The 14,794-nt window shown below is 35.7% G+C and overlaps 2 protein-coding genes across 7 annotated transcripts; one reads left to right on the forward strand and one right to left on the reverse strand.

Moving 5' to 3' along the window:
• The first annotated feature begins 3,410 nt into the window (after nt 1–3,410).
• LOC103927204 (serine/arginine-rich splicing factor RS31) lies at nt 3,411–5,939 on the forward strand. Of its 6 annotated transcripts, none has more exons than XM_048565620.1 (6): nt 3,412–3,780; nt 4,095–4,573; nt 4,700–4,812; nt 4,958–5,188; nt 5,271–5,567; nt 5,676–5,939. In XM_048565620.1, exons 2-6 carry the CDS (start codon nt 4,568–4,570, stop codon nt 5,695–5,697), a joined length of 669 nt encoding a protein of 222 aa, XP_048421577.1. In that variant the 5' UTR covers nt 3,412–3,780; nt 4,095–4,567; the 3' UTR covers nt 5,698–5,939. The 6 variants fall into 6 exon arrangements, with proteins under 6 accessions (XP_048421579.1, XP_048421577.1, XP_048421575.1 ...); XM_048565618.1 differs by having other exon boundaries at nt 3,412–3,591; nt 3,847–4,573; XM_048565621.1 differs by having other exon boundaries at nt 3,412–3,591; nt 3,858–4,573.
• Nucleotides 5,940–6,769: 830 nt separating this feature from the next.
• LOC103927200 (calcium-binding protein KIC) lies at nt 6,770–7,414 on the reverse strand. Its single transcript, XM_009336096.3, has one exon. It carries the CDS (start codon nt 7,261–7,263, stop codon nt 6,877–6,879), a length of 387 nt encoding a protein of 128 aa, XP_009334371.1. The 5' UTR covers nt 7,264–7,414; the 3' UTR covers nt 6,770–6,876.
• Between the last annotated feature and the right edge of the window lie 7,380 nt (nt 7,415–14,794).

Here is a 14,794-nt window from a genome sequence, read left to right on the forward strand (position 1 = left end):
GCCCTCATATTTTATTGGTGATTTGTGACTTGTGGCTAACTTTGTTTGCCGTACGCGTACAGCCGTAGAAGAATATGTCCTTACATTTCTTTTTGCTTTTGTGTTTTCTAAAGGAAGAAAAAAAAAAAAAAAAAAATCAAGAAACAAACAAAGTTCAACTGTTAATTCAAAGCAGGATAGTTTTGTTTTTAGTTAATCTCTTAACTAATCTTGATGAACGGTGTCCCTTTTTATGGGATTATGTTTTATTTCCTGTTTGCAATTTTTGTGATCCAATCGTTTACGAGGCAATTGAAACTCTTGATAACTGAAACGATTTATTGTCAAGATAGTTCATAAAGTTAAGTTGAAGGCAGAATGTTAAAAAAACTATCTCCAATTGAATCTGTCATTATTTTTGTTAGACTAGTCATATGCAATACCGTTTCTCCAACTGGATCCGTCTATCGATTTTCAGTATCAAGAACCAATGTGAAAAATTATGTCAATCTCAGTAACCATTTTGACCAAAAACACTAACTTATATACGTACAAAACATGTACGGATTTATAGTTAGAGGTGGTAGAAACATATGATATTCAATGACTACATTCAAATGTTGTTCAAGTTTCATTGGTGCCCACTAATTAAAAAGAAAAAAAGGGACAAGTTGTAAAAAAAGAAGAGAATTTCGAAGGTGTCTGGTGTGTTATGGGGACAGGGGTGCTAGGCTGGTAAAGAGTTAAAGAAGACCATGCGATGTACAAATCAATGATCGCATTTGCTTTGCTTGTTCTGCAACTGCCTTTTATATTTAATCATATCGTTTCCAATTGTTTAATGTTTGTGTTGTGGAAAGCAAAGGAAAGTAAACCCATTGATTCAAACAAAAGTTCTTCCTGGAAACTTCCTCCCTTCACCTGCTTCATCCACTACCTCTGTTAGTCAATTTATCATCATAATTATTTTTATTTTATTTTAATTTGGTTTTAAGCAAGATTAAGACATTTTGCCTTGAGTAGTAAACATAAGGAAGTGTGTTGCCCAAGCAAGCTAATATACATGAACTTGTTTTGTTAGTCATTTGTTGGTAGGTGCATGCATGCATTGGTGTGGCTGCTTCCACGATCACAATATTGTTTTGTTTCTCTTTTGGGGTGCTTAGGGTTAGCACATCTGTCTTTTATGGTGAGGTTTTGTTAATTGTTGGAATCGCCAAAGTATCCTTCGAAGTTTCAGTACCTATCTATCAGTCATTCTGGTAACCATTTCAATTATTTTTTAGAGCTGAGTTGATTTGAAGGTTTAAAATAATTAAGGAAATTGTGCTCAATCTTTTATTGTTAAAAAGAACAACTAAGTACAAGAGTTGTCAGATGGGTATATATTCTCTGGTGATCATTAATTTCTTGATCTAGAGATGATTCGCACCGAATGCAAAAGATTTTAAACTCCAATACGGCCACCACAAGATGCGACTAGAACCAAGAGTCTTGAAGTAAATATGTCACAAATACAACTTAGATCATCGTCAACCCTTGGCTTGAAACCAAACATCTTTAGCCCGGAAAATTTAGGTTTTAACTTATAAACAATTTTTGTTTCAACCCTTTTGGCATAACATTTTAGCCTCATATTATTAAAGAATGAATTTAGGCTATTTTTTTAAAAAAAAATTATGTAGACTACCCTAAATTAATTTTATGAACATTTTAACCTAAAAGTATTTAAATTCCGATAAATATTCAAAAATCACTAAATCGATACATAAAACTCATGAAACACTATGGAAGAATATGAAAATCTTGATAGAGATGTATAAACACAAAATACATGATACACACAAGACACACATTATACATATGAATCACATACAAAACACATGATAGAGTTTCGTGTGGATGTTTGAACAAATACATAGATATTTATAGAGTTTTTGGGTGAATTTTGAGTTAAATAATTTTTTTTAATTGTTTTAGCCATTGGATTTAAATTTGGACCGTTAGATCTTTTTTTTTACCGTTAGATTTGATTATATTCGATCTCGCTTAACGTCGAAGTTCCTACGGAACCCGAAGCCAGTGAGCTCCCAAAAGGCCTCGTGCTAGGTAGGGATGGAAATATACATTTAAGGATCACTCCCCTGGGCGATGTGGGATGTCACAATGCCGGTATGTCCGTTTGGCGCATCGCTCTCGTGCGTATGTTGCAACCCCTCGTCTGGCGTTCAAGCACTAAGTTTCACTCTCGCTAGTGGGGCCCACACCATTTTTTGGGTTCAATACTGGCCAGAATCTGGCATTTTTTCAAGTTTTAGGTTCTAACTTCAATTAGAACTAGGGTTGGAATGGATTAGGGGAAATAGAAGGGAAATTATAGGTTTTAGGCCATGGGTTAGAGTTAGTCTTAGGAGTTAATTAGTTTTCATATATATATATATATATGTATATATGTATATATGTATGTATATATGTATGCATGGGATATCTTGAACTACATCCCAAACAGCGAGTAGGACTAGAGTTGCATGATTTGTTGATTTGGTGGCTAAATTTTGGCAATATATATCGAAGCGACGAAGACAAAGTTCATCGGTACATTTGATTTTGAAACTTTTTTTTTTAAGTTCAAACTACTCTTGCAATTATATTTATATTGTATTCTCAACTTGTATCCATCAATTGAATAATAACAATTTGAACAAAAAAAAATATATATATTTATTAAACTCACACCACAACAACTATGGTATTACAAATCAAAATCAAATAGCCTACATCTTGTATACGAACTTTTTGTGTATATAAAAATCAAATTCACCTAAGCCACTATTAAAAGCTTAATAACATCTTAAATATTCTATTGATCATCAGTGTAACCAGGAAATGTAATATTATCCATCCTTATATTTGATATCAAAAGGGACGATAAATTAATGTATTTTTAATGTTATAATCCCAACCACCTTTGCTGTCAACCCACGTCATTGCCACATAAAAATTGGTATTTCGATTAGAAAACACTAATGTTGTTTTTTTTTTACTGTTAGTATTGATGAGGACCTTTTAACATTTCATTCAGAGATGTTCCTATCCCCCTTAAATTTTATATCAAAAGTGGACAATAAATTAATGTGTTTTGATGTTATAATTCCAACCACTATATAATCTAACGGTGGGTATCATAAATTCTTCATCACAAAGTGACCGAGAGAAGAAAACTCCTAATAACATTATTTATTTGATAGTAGTAGGCTAGTAGCCCAAATGAAGCCTCAGCAGTCAGCAGGCCACCAAAATAAAAGTTGAGTAGCCCAGTGATTAGTCAGCAACCCAATTCACTTAGCACGAAAAGTCGGACAATCGGACGGTATATGCGATTAAACGGTCCTCGGTTAGATGGGATTCGTTTGAAAATGAAAGCCCAACCTTACCCTCTCTATCTTCTGACTATTCCTGTATCAATTGGGGATTTTTTGGACTGTTTGTTTCGGTGCAATTTGCACGAAAATGGCAACAATGAGGCCAGTTTTCGTCGGCAAACTCGGCAATCGGAGCTGGACCGGTTGTTCTCTAAATACGGGAGGGTCGAGCGTGTCGATATGAAGTCTGGTACGCCACCATTGACTTGTTTTGACTTGTTTATAGGGTAGAATTTGATGATTTATGTTAAAGATTCAATATCTTTTTGTTGGGTTTGATTTGTCGAGTTAGTGATTTTGTCCTATGGGATTGTGTGTCTGCTGGCTATGGATCATTCAAGATTTCATGTAATGAATTGCTCCTGTTGTGGTTTTACGGGTGTGTTTGATTTTTATTTTATCTGCATTTACCCTTTTTGTTTCTTCCTATGATTCATCGATTCAGAGAACGTTCAGGTGTGTCTGTTTGATTCGGGACCGGCCGCTCCGTTTGCCTGGCATGGTTGTATCTAATCATTTGTTCTGATAAACAGAAGAGTAGAGTTTGGTGTAAAACTTGAGCTTGTTGGTTATGGATGTATGGCTACTTTTGTAGTTTGGATATCCAGTGCTTCTTTTCCTGGAGGAAAGGAAGTGGCAGCCGCGAGTTTGCAATTTCTTGGACCAGGTTTTGAAGTGTTGCTTTTGGCGCAGGAACTTGTATACTAAAGGAAAATGAACTGTGCTTCTTGCCAACATCACTTCCAGATTTCAATTGAGGAAACCGTCCTGGTTGCCTGCTTCTCTACACTCCATTCACAGATAGCAACATTCTGCGTTTTCTTCACTCGATCATCCGTCACTCACCCACTTCGTCGCATAACGTTGCCATTTCACAAGAATTGTCCGAGTGGGATCATTTCTTTTGCCATGCCTACCACAAGTCCACCACTATTCATAGGGGATTAATGAAATCTGGCCATGCCTTCAATCACTGATAATGGGGATCTTTGATTCTGTCGTGCCATGCCTTCCATTACGGAATTTGTGCTCTCTGAATGGCGAAGCATTCTTAGCAATGATTCAGACCTGAAACTTTGGATTAAAACCTTTAGTATGCTACCATCATGATTTAGTTCTTCAAGCAACGCCTCTACCACCTTATATCCGTCAAGTCCCTCGCGTAAATGGAGGTGTTGTATTTACTTTAGTTTGTGCCAGGGTAAAGATATATGAGGTTGATGTACTCGCTTATGAGTGAGTTATATGCTGATGCTTCCTTTGTTCTTTTCTGCGTCTGATTTTTTCCTCTGTTTCAGGTTTTGCTTTTGTCTAATTTGAGGATGAACAGGATGCTGAAGAAGCTATCTTTCACCTCGATAATAGGCCACTTGGATATGACAGGTGCAGGCTATCTGTGGAATGGGCTAAGGTACGATTATCTTTTATTTTTTATAATCTCTCTCATTGTATTTTTTTCTATATCAACTCACAAGTCATACAGTGTATTTTTTGGTAGTATATGTATCGGGTCTTAAGATCTTAACCTATAACGTATTAACAATTTAATTTATCAGGGTGAACGTGGTCGCCATCATGATGGGTCTAAATCACTGGCAAACCAGAGCCCGACTAAAAGTTTGTTTGTTATCATCTGTGATCCCGTCCTACACCAAAGTTCGTGATATTGAAAGGCACTTTGAGCCTTATGGGAAGGTGCTTCATGTCAGAATTCGTTGGAACTTTGCATTTGTGCAGTTTGACACACAGGAAGAAGCTACTGAAGCTCTTCAGGCTACAAACTTGAGGTTAGTAATATGTTTGTTTTCTTACTCAACTCATTTGACTAGAACGCTGAGAAACTGAGGCAAAATTATATCATTTTTGCAGCAAGATACTAGACAGGGTTGTCGGTGTGGAGTACGCTCTGAGAGACGATAGTGAGAGAGATGATGTCGAGAGAGGTGATCGCTACTGTGATAGCCCTCCTAGAGGGGGCAGCTATGGTATACATGGTGATAGTCCTTATTGGAAATCACCAAGTCATGGTTATCGCAGGCGTCCAAGTCCTGATTATGGCCATCCTCGCAGCCCAGTTTATGACAGGTACAACGGTCCAGTGTATGACAGGCGCAGGAGTCCTGAACATGGAAGGAATGCGAGTACTGAATACGGCAGATACTGCAGGTATGCTTTCATACCACGCTGTTCATTCTCTATATGCAGAGATTTCAATTGCTTGTGAGGTTGATGTTATACCATTTCAGTTTGTGATTTATCATTTACTGTTTGCAGTTGTTCGCCTATCCAAAGATGAACTTGAAGTCATCTGATGCAGTAGTGGGCTTATCATTAGTTTCGCTATATAGCTTTTAGGTACATCTGTAGAGGATGAAACGATAGTACTTCGTTCAAGCTCATGTTATTATGAAGTTCAAGTTGATCTCTAGGGTTGAAATAATAAGAATTTGGTTAGATTTCTGCTCGAACACATTGTCTTGACTCATCTCGCATCTGTAATTTATCCCCTCGTATGGAGAAATGTTTGGATTTGGGCAATATCTAGTTCAGTTTTGGAAAGTTGAACTAGGTTGTCTGTACCAAATCAGATATTTGATGGACGTGACTCAGTAACTGGTAGGAAGCTTCGTTGCATTCTGAGCACTTCTTCCACCATGTGCAAATGGAGTGATTCTCTTTTGCAGCTAATATGTAGCCCCGATGGCGTCTCTAGTTCCAGCAAATGCTTGTCATGTGTTATACCAACAGTTCAATAGATATTTGCCACGTGATGTCTCTGCATACACAAAAGAATCGCGCGCAAATGCCACACAAGTCATAACTTCGGCTTTTCCCTCTGGACCCCTATGCCAACCCTGCGCCTTTTGCACTCAAGAGATTCGTACGCTGGACAAACGAAAGCGATAATAAACTGTATATAAATTGTAACAGACAAATGAATATCAGAGTATGTGAAAATCGAATACATAACTTAATGTGCATGAACAAGTGCTCGTAACCACTCGGATCTATTAATTTTACATAAGAACAAATACATCGATTCATAAGCATCAAGACAAGTATAAGAAATTATTTTGTCACTGTTTGCTCCTTGTGATCCAGCCAAGCATCCCAAGTTGCAATGACCGGTCCATTGGTCTCATTAGATTATAAATTATGAGATGGCAAATGGGACAACTATCCCTTAATCATGATCTTGTCCTCTTAATTACACTATGTAATCCAATCTAACAATTTTAATAAAACATTATTAACAGTGCCCTGCAGCCTTGCCAAGTTTCATAAAAAAATAAAAAATAAATAAATAACAGAAATTAGCTAAAATGATGAGACATTAATTTCCAATCGTTTAACGGATCGAAATTAAATTTAAACAATACACCAATCGACATAAGTGATCAAATATCCAGGACATATATTGGAAAAACATGTCATTCTGCAATTGAGATATAAAAAGCACTGGAATTCTACAACATCAAAGATGATCAGAAGACTTGTTGAGTTCTTGATCAAGTGCTTTCTCAAGCCATGTCTCAGCATCTTCCATAATCCCAGGACTAAGCCTCACCATCAGTATACAAAACTCAGTCTCACCCAGTGCACCATCTCCATCAAGATCTCCTTCCCTAACCATTCCTTCAGCATCCTCCTTGCTCATCCCCTCCATCCCGAGAAGCGCTGAATTCTTCTTCAGGCTCTCCGACGTGATCAGCCCCCGTTCGGGGTCCGCCAGAAGCCGGAAACCTCCACATAACTCGGACACAAACGTCTCCACGTCCAGCTTCTCCGCCATGACTGGCAGCAAGTCTTGGTATTCAGTTGGTTCTGTGGACTTCCTTGAGGTGGTGCCCTTGTTTTCCATGGTTTGTATTTTAATGTGTAGTGGAAAATGCGATACAACAACACATAACAAGAGGACTTTTGCAGAGCTATGGGGATTGGAAGAATATATATAATGTTTTGGCTTAAGGCCTCTTTTGTTTTGTGGGAGTTTACAATCAATACAAAATGCATCATTGGTGTGTGAAATTTATTGATATTAATTTGCAAGATGCCTAGGCTACGACTCTATCTCAATCTTAGCCACCCATTTGGTTAGTTATTGCCTTGATGATGCCCTATCCACCCAAATTGGAAAAAAAATGTCTTCGTCTAATTGTAACACTGTCACGTGATGTTACTAATTTATACGTTATAATATGAATGAAAATATGTTATATTTAAAAATATGAGTTTTGTTTTTTCAGAAAACCTTAACGGTATGAGAGAATTTTATTGATATCGAAAAAAATGTATATTTAGTTAGGAAAACATAAACCTAATATCTCATAATACAACAAAAACAAATTAAAAAATACATGAAAAAGAATGAAGGCATAAACCTTAGCCGTTTATAAACAAAAATGACAAAGATACAAAGAAACTAGGGGGGACATGAAACCTAACTCTTATAAAACCGGACCTAAAGGTGTAAATTTGTAAAACAGAATGAAAAACATCACAAGGTTAAGAAAAAAATATTTAAAAATATGAGTAAACAATAACACCACATGACAATGTACCGATCACACACAAAAATGTTTGCAACCTTGATGTTGAAAGTAGATCAAATGGACGGTTGATTTATCAAGGAACAAGACATGTGAACGGCCTAAAAGTGTTTGAAATTCCAAAGTCAGATGTGGTGCAACAATTTGATCTACAACGTGATCACTGATCTTGATTTCTATTTGTAAATTTTAATTTTATGAGGTTTAAATATATTTTTTTTATTCGAACTTTCTAGGAAGGTTCTTTGTTGTGGGGGGAAGAGGGGACCTATGTGGCTAAAACGTAATCTTGAAAAATGAGAGAATAGCTTAAATTGTCCGTGAGCTTGGCTTCTACGAAGCTTCCTTTTCTCTCTTATCAATTTGATTTGTTTGGATTCTTCGACTTTGTTTGATCTGTCAATAAAAAATATCTGCCGTCCGATTTTATTTATTTATTTATTTTTCCCCACTAGTAAGCCAATTGAGAGAATAAGCATTTAGCACAACCCACAGCTGTAGGGCGGTAAGAATGATAAACGTGGGAAGGTGGGACGTGAGCAGGTTTTATTTATTTATTTATTTATTTATTTATCGAAGAAGAGTGCGAAAGTCGAACTCTAATTTTGAAAGAGATGAGCATGTCGATTTAGAAAATGAAATGGCAAGAGTTGATCTCTAATTGTGAACGTAAGATAAAACATTGTGGGGGCGTTTGTTATCCCTCGCTAACTCTTACTGGATTGAACTGGACTAAGAGTTAGTCCAGTCCCAGTGTTTAATACCCGTTGGACTAACTTTAATGGCACTAATCTTCACTCACCTTGACTAACCATGGGATTAGCTGGTCTTAGCGAAACCCCTCAAAAACTATGGGATTGCTAGTCGCGTTTTCAAAACTGTCTGCATGTTGTATGAAAGTTGCAAGTCTGCAAGCATGCTTCTGGGCAACTCCATTTGCCCTCCTATGCCCAGATTTGAAACCCAAACCCACTCACAACCTAAATCTCAAAATCCAACCACCAAAATCCGAAAAAAAAAAAATGAACATCAACAATCTCAATAGAAAAATTCTACCTTATTTTCGAAAATTCCCATAAAGGTTCCCTTTTCTCTAGAAAATTCCAAAGAGAAATGGATAGAGAAGGGGAGAGAGTTGGGGACGAAGAGAGATTAAGAGACAGAGAGGGAGGAGAAGGTAGCTTTGGGGACGATTTTGCAGGAAACTTGGTTTTGAAGCTTTTTTGTAGGAAAAAGATGGGAGGAAAGGAAGTATTGGGGACGGAACCAAAGAGGAACAAAAGTAAAGAACTCTCTAGAGAGAGGTAGAAGTGTGTGTTCGAATTTTTAGGGAAAAAAAAAAGAGGAAAACTAATGAAAAGGGCTTGAAAACTTTGAGTTTTAATGATAAGGACAAAATAAAGGGTAAAGTGAATAGTATCAGGATTGACTTTTTAGTGTAAAAATATGGTTTTTCGTTAAAGTGAACAGTACCGTGGGCTTTTCGTTAAAACTCCCAAAAAAGTTGAATTAATAATAAAATATTATTAGATATATATATATATATATATTAAATAATATAATAATATAATTTGTTATTTTATCCAGTTTTTTAGTTCGACACTGCATCAAACGTTTCACTAAGTTAGTCAAGTTTAGTCTAGTCTAAGCCAGTCCAGCTTAATCCCTGTAACTAATCCAGTCTGAGATAATCCTATGTAACAAACGCACCATGTACCTGCTAACGTTGTGGACTTCTAATGCTAATTGACGAACAATAGAGTATGAAATGATCCACAAGAACATCATTTGGAGCCACATAAAATATGCTTATAGTTGACATATTTTTTGCATGTTTACCATTCTAAGGATTTCATTCTCTATTTTATTTGTGCATGTTTATTATTCTTTTTCTAAGAAAACTAATGAAAAATACTTTAAAACTTTGAATTTTAACCAAAAATCATGTAATAACTTTATTTAATAGTTAAGACAAAACATATTATCAAACCAACCCAATAAAACAAGCCCAAACAAAGTAATTTATCCAAGACTAAAAAAAAAACCTATGAAGGGCTTAAAATACATTGTCCAGTGGCTAAAATGCGTCAAGGGTCGGACTCCATCTTCCTCTTGTAAAACCGGGTCCACTTATCTCGAAAGTGGTCCATCCACTTTCCTAGAAATTTTTCTAGGTCACAGGTACATTAACTGAGCTGGAGTTCCTCTCCAGTTAAATAATGTCATGTATCCACCTATTTTTGTTTAATAAAAACCATTGAAAAAAACAAAAAAAAAAAGTTTCAATATTTCTGGAATACAAATACATGCGTCATACTTGAAAAAAAAAAATTCTTCACTTGTATAATAACACATGACGTATGACTTCGTGTTCCGTACATTAAAAAATATCTCGTAAAACAGTAGTACAAAGGCCACTTATATCTTCGAAATAAACAATTCAATCAAAATCAGGTAATAAAAAGTAGAAAGTAGAAATTTACAATTTCCTATTCCCCAGCCAATTTGTTTGTTTCGAAGTTGTATTTTGCTGCTATCTCACCATCCGCAAGTGTGGTTCTTGGAAGCTTAGTTTCAGTCGCGTGTCATGTGGAAGTTGATGATCAAGCACCACATTTGGCACCACAGCCTACATCGGCGCAAGTAAAACCGTAAGTATTGTGACCGATGCTTAAGCCAGTCCCTTCAACACTTTCCACTTCCTCATATGAGTTGATAAATTGCAGACTCCTACCTTCTCTCTTGGAAATGGCTGATAAGAGCTTCTAATAAGCTGCCGAACAGATATGAAAGGACGTGTTTTATTTCCTTCCAGTTGCTCACATATACCGTTCGGGTAATTATGGCTAAAAGTATTTTATTGCGGGTTGGGCTTAGTAGCCCGTGTTTTTAATGTTTATAAGGTTGGTATACGAGTATTTTGGTCCTGTGGTTTTGTGTTAAAAAAAGGTTGGCTCAAACCCTTTTTATAGAAGCTTCATTCTTTCTAAGGGTTTTTATCACAAATAAAGTCTTATATATTGCAAAGTCATCAATTTGGTCATTTAAGTTTTAAACTCATCAAATTGATCTTTTATCTATTGACTTAATCATTAATGTTGTCCCTACAATCCAATTCTGTTAAGAATTTCATTAGTTAGCTGACTTGTCATGCATATGGGCCACAAAGTCAATAATATAGTGCCCCATTGGTTCACCAAAAATAAATAATAATTGAAAAATAAGATGAAATAACTTAGAAGGGTATTCAATTAGGAATTTAAATGATTTTAAAAGAGTTTACGAATGCATATGCATTCAATCAAGATTTTATATGAATCCATAGAAATCCAAGGTTATTCACTATTCAATCAAGATTTCAAAGTAGATTATAAAATTCTACAGTAAGCCAAGCCTTGCGAATGTACATGCACTTTTTTTTTTTTTTTTCAAACGGACTCTGCCTCATCCCGATTCTTCCAAAGAGAACTATTTGCATGGAAAGCTTTTAGATAGCACAACCCACCCTACTCCAAAGGGCCGACTACAACCTAATTAAAAGGTCATTCAACGAAGTCATGACCGACCTAGCCTCCCTAGAAATGATGAAGGCCATCCACCCCCACCATGAACAGAAGTTGAGAGCGCTTACTACAGACAGAGGTAGAGCACGCGCAACTAAAGGCCATAAATCCTATGTCCAAACGCTTAAGATATGTTGTTGAAACAAATCCATTTAGAAACAAATAAGTTTTGGCACCAAATGACATTTTCCTTCGGATGGGGGGTGGTAGTGGGGACCTGAGCTAAGTCTTAGCTAAACCTTCGCAATCTTAACGCCATAATGCCTTTTAAATCCTCCTAGTCATTATCCTACGACACGTCCTTGAACAATACTAAAGGTCCTAGGCTGAGTAGCAAAAGCAACTTTTAATTTATTATAAGCCCAAACGATGGACACAATAAATTATTTCCAATAACCACTCCCGTTGAATAGAAACATTGTTATCAGAGCAGGAAAGTTAGCGAAATTATCCTGCCTAGTTTAGATAAAGTACCCCTTATTGCCCCACGACATCTAGTTAGGACAGACAACATATTTTGAAACAGCGAATTATATAACAATATTCTGCCTTTTCAAAGACAAAGCACTGGTGGCACACACGCTATATCAGCGTGAATTCCAACTATCTTGCCAAAAGGTTTGAAGAAGAACGCAAATAAGAGATATAACCAACCCACCCCCCTTTATAACCTAACCTATTCACATTAGTGAAGTGACTAGATGCATAAGGGAAGTTAACCTACGAGCACGGAAGTGTGTAGTAGTATTGTTGTCCTTCCTTAAGTAAAGGTAAAGTCTATCCTTCAGCTAGAATGTAAGAAAATTGAAAAAAATGGCGGAAAGAATTAAATGCGGTTGCTAGCGTTGAATAGAGTCGTCATCAATGATAAAATGGGAGTTCGAACTTGGGAAACAAGTTTTTGTCATGGGAGAGGAAAGTGGGGTCGGCTCAATGTCGAATCAAGAAATCCATTCAAGGGTCAAAACATTCTAATGCCAAAATAGGGAACACAAGAAAGTTGCAAGATCTACTTGGTTAAGATTTGGCTCGGATACTACTAGTAGCTAAGCATCCGATTGTATTCATTTCGGATTTTAAAGTAGTTTATAAAACTCCATATGTATTTAATTAAAATTTGATTTTAAAGTATTTTAAAAGATATTAATTGATTTGGAGGGATTTTATAGTGCATTTTAGGCTCTAGGAAATCAGGTCTTTTTCCATAAGCTTTTGAATGATTTCACTAAAAATTCACATGGAGTCTATGAAACTCTATTAAACTCAAAGAATTTATAACCCCTTCAAAATCCTTTAAATTCTTAATTGAATACAACCCTTTAATGTAAAAACCAAATGCATCATCTTCAACAAAATAAACCATCTTAGCCACAAACCTCACCGTCAGTGTAAACCTCAAGTCCCACCATTACTAGTCTACCACCTACCACGTCCCACGTCTCACACCGTTGTAACACTTCTCTTCTGGTAATTGACTGCCAAATCAACCTAAGTACCAACCTCAACTTAGCCAACCTCGAGAATGTCGTTGTCGTAGAGCGATGGGTCTTCCCCTATCTAAATCCCCATTGCCCTACCAGGCCAGTACCCATGCCCTTTCGCAATCTTAGGCTTTTGATCGAGAGAGATAAAGGAGTGGAATTTTGTCATGGTGGGTGGTGGTGATGGGACTCGAGGTCGATGCAGGTGGGGCAGGAGGCAAGGTGATGATATTGTCATAAGATAAGAGAACACCCCTTTCACCCGAAGTTACAGGGTCACTGATAATAGAGCACCAAGGTGAGTGTCATGAGGAGGTTTGCTAAGAAAAAAAGGGATTTCACAAAAATTCAAATCAGAAAATTTTCTACTTCTTGTTGATAATACAGTGTTTAATTTTTATGTAATTAATCTTATATTTCTTCCATTTTATGAGAAATTATACATAGAACCAACTTGCAAGACTATATTTTGGAGAGATAAAGCTTTTGATTTACTTCATAGAGGGACAAAACATATCCATGTGGCAGGTAATGTTATGGTTGTTTTTCTAATGTCTTTGTATTTACAATTATATCTCACTATGTTTGAAAGATTAGTGTTTACCTATCTCTCTCCTTTTTTTCTTCGGCACTTCTCTCTCTCTCTCTCTCTCTCTCTTTTTCCCCTCTTCCTCCCTCCTACCTCTCACTTCTATCTCTCCCCTCTTCCTCTTTTCATACTTCTCTCTCATCTTCTTCTTTATTATGTTCCCTAGATTTATGAGTGTTCTTTCCTAGATTTATGAGTGTTTTTTTCCTTTTGATTTTAGTATTTGTGCACGTATTTGATTTTGAGGTTTTGATGATTTGGATGCATGAATTTTGAATTGATCTTGCAGAAGGGTTGAAAATTTGAAACTAAATCTTACAAAAATGCATGAATTTTGAAAATTAATCTTACAAAATTACTGAATTTTGAAATTGATATTGCAGAATTGCTAAAATTTTGAAACTTATCTTGAATAAGTACAAGAATTTTGAAATTGATTTCGTAGAATTGCTTGAATTTTAAAACTGAATTTGCAAAATTGCTAAAATTTTAAAACTGATTTTGTAGAAGTGCAAGAATTTTTAAACTAATCTTGCATAATTGTTAGAGTTTTGGAATTGATCTTGCAAAAGTGCATAAATTTTGAAACTGATCTTGTTGAAGTACAATAAATTTTAAAAATGATCTTGTAGAAGTGCATGAACTATGAAACTGATCTTGTAGAAGTGCAAGAAAATTTTAAAACTGATCTTACAGAAGTACAAAAAAAATTTAAAATTGATCTTGTAGAAGTGCATAAACTGTGAAACTGATATTACATAATCAAAAATTAGTCTTTACTGATCTTAAATCAGTTTATAGTTTTTATAGTTGATGGCAGTGTTGTTTTTAACTTGGTTAAGTAACAAGTTTATTAGGATCATGGCTGAATTTTTAAATGAAGTTATATGAAATGTATTTTGTGTTTTTGCCTAAGCTCTCTATATGATTATAGAGCAAGATTTGATAAGTAGTAGTAAACAAATTGAAATTCATTTATCAACCGATTTTTTTTTCTTTTATTTGAATTTGTTTTGATAATTCTTTTAACCACTGTGATTTTAGGTCTTTATTGAAAGCTCCGGTAAGGTTTTTATTGCCCCCTGTAAGCATCATATCCTTGATTTGTACGTATTTCAATGTTCAATAAATATTGTACTTTCTTCAAAAAAAATTATTGAAGGAATGGATATTTTATATACACCCACATGACACAACACTATTGGCTTGT

Source organism: the organism of the source record quoted next, unplaced genomic scaffold (assembly GCF_019419815.1).
Source record: "Pyrus x bretschneideri cultivar Hongxiangsu unplaced genomic scaffold, Pyrus_bretschneideri_v1 Contig4, whole genome shotgun sequence".
Lineage (NCBI taxonomy): Eukaryota > Viridiplantae > Streptophyta > Magnoliopsida > Rosales > Rosaceae > Pyrus > Pyrus x bretschneideri.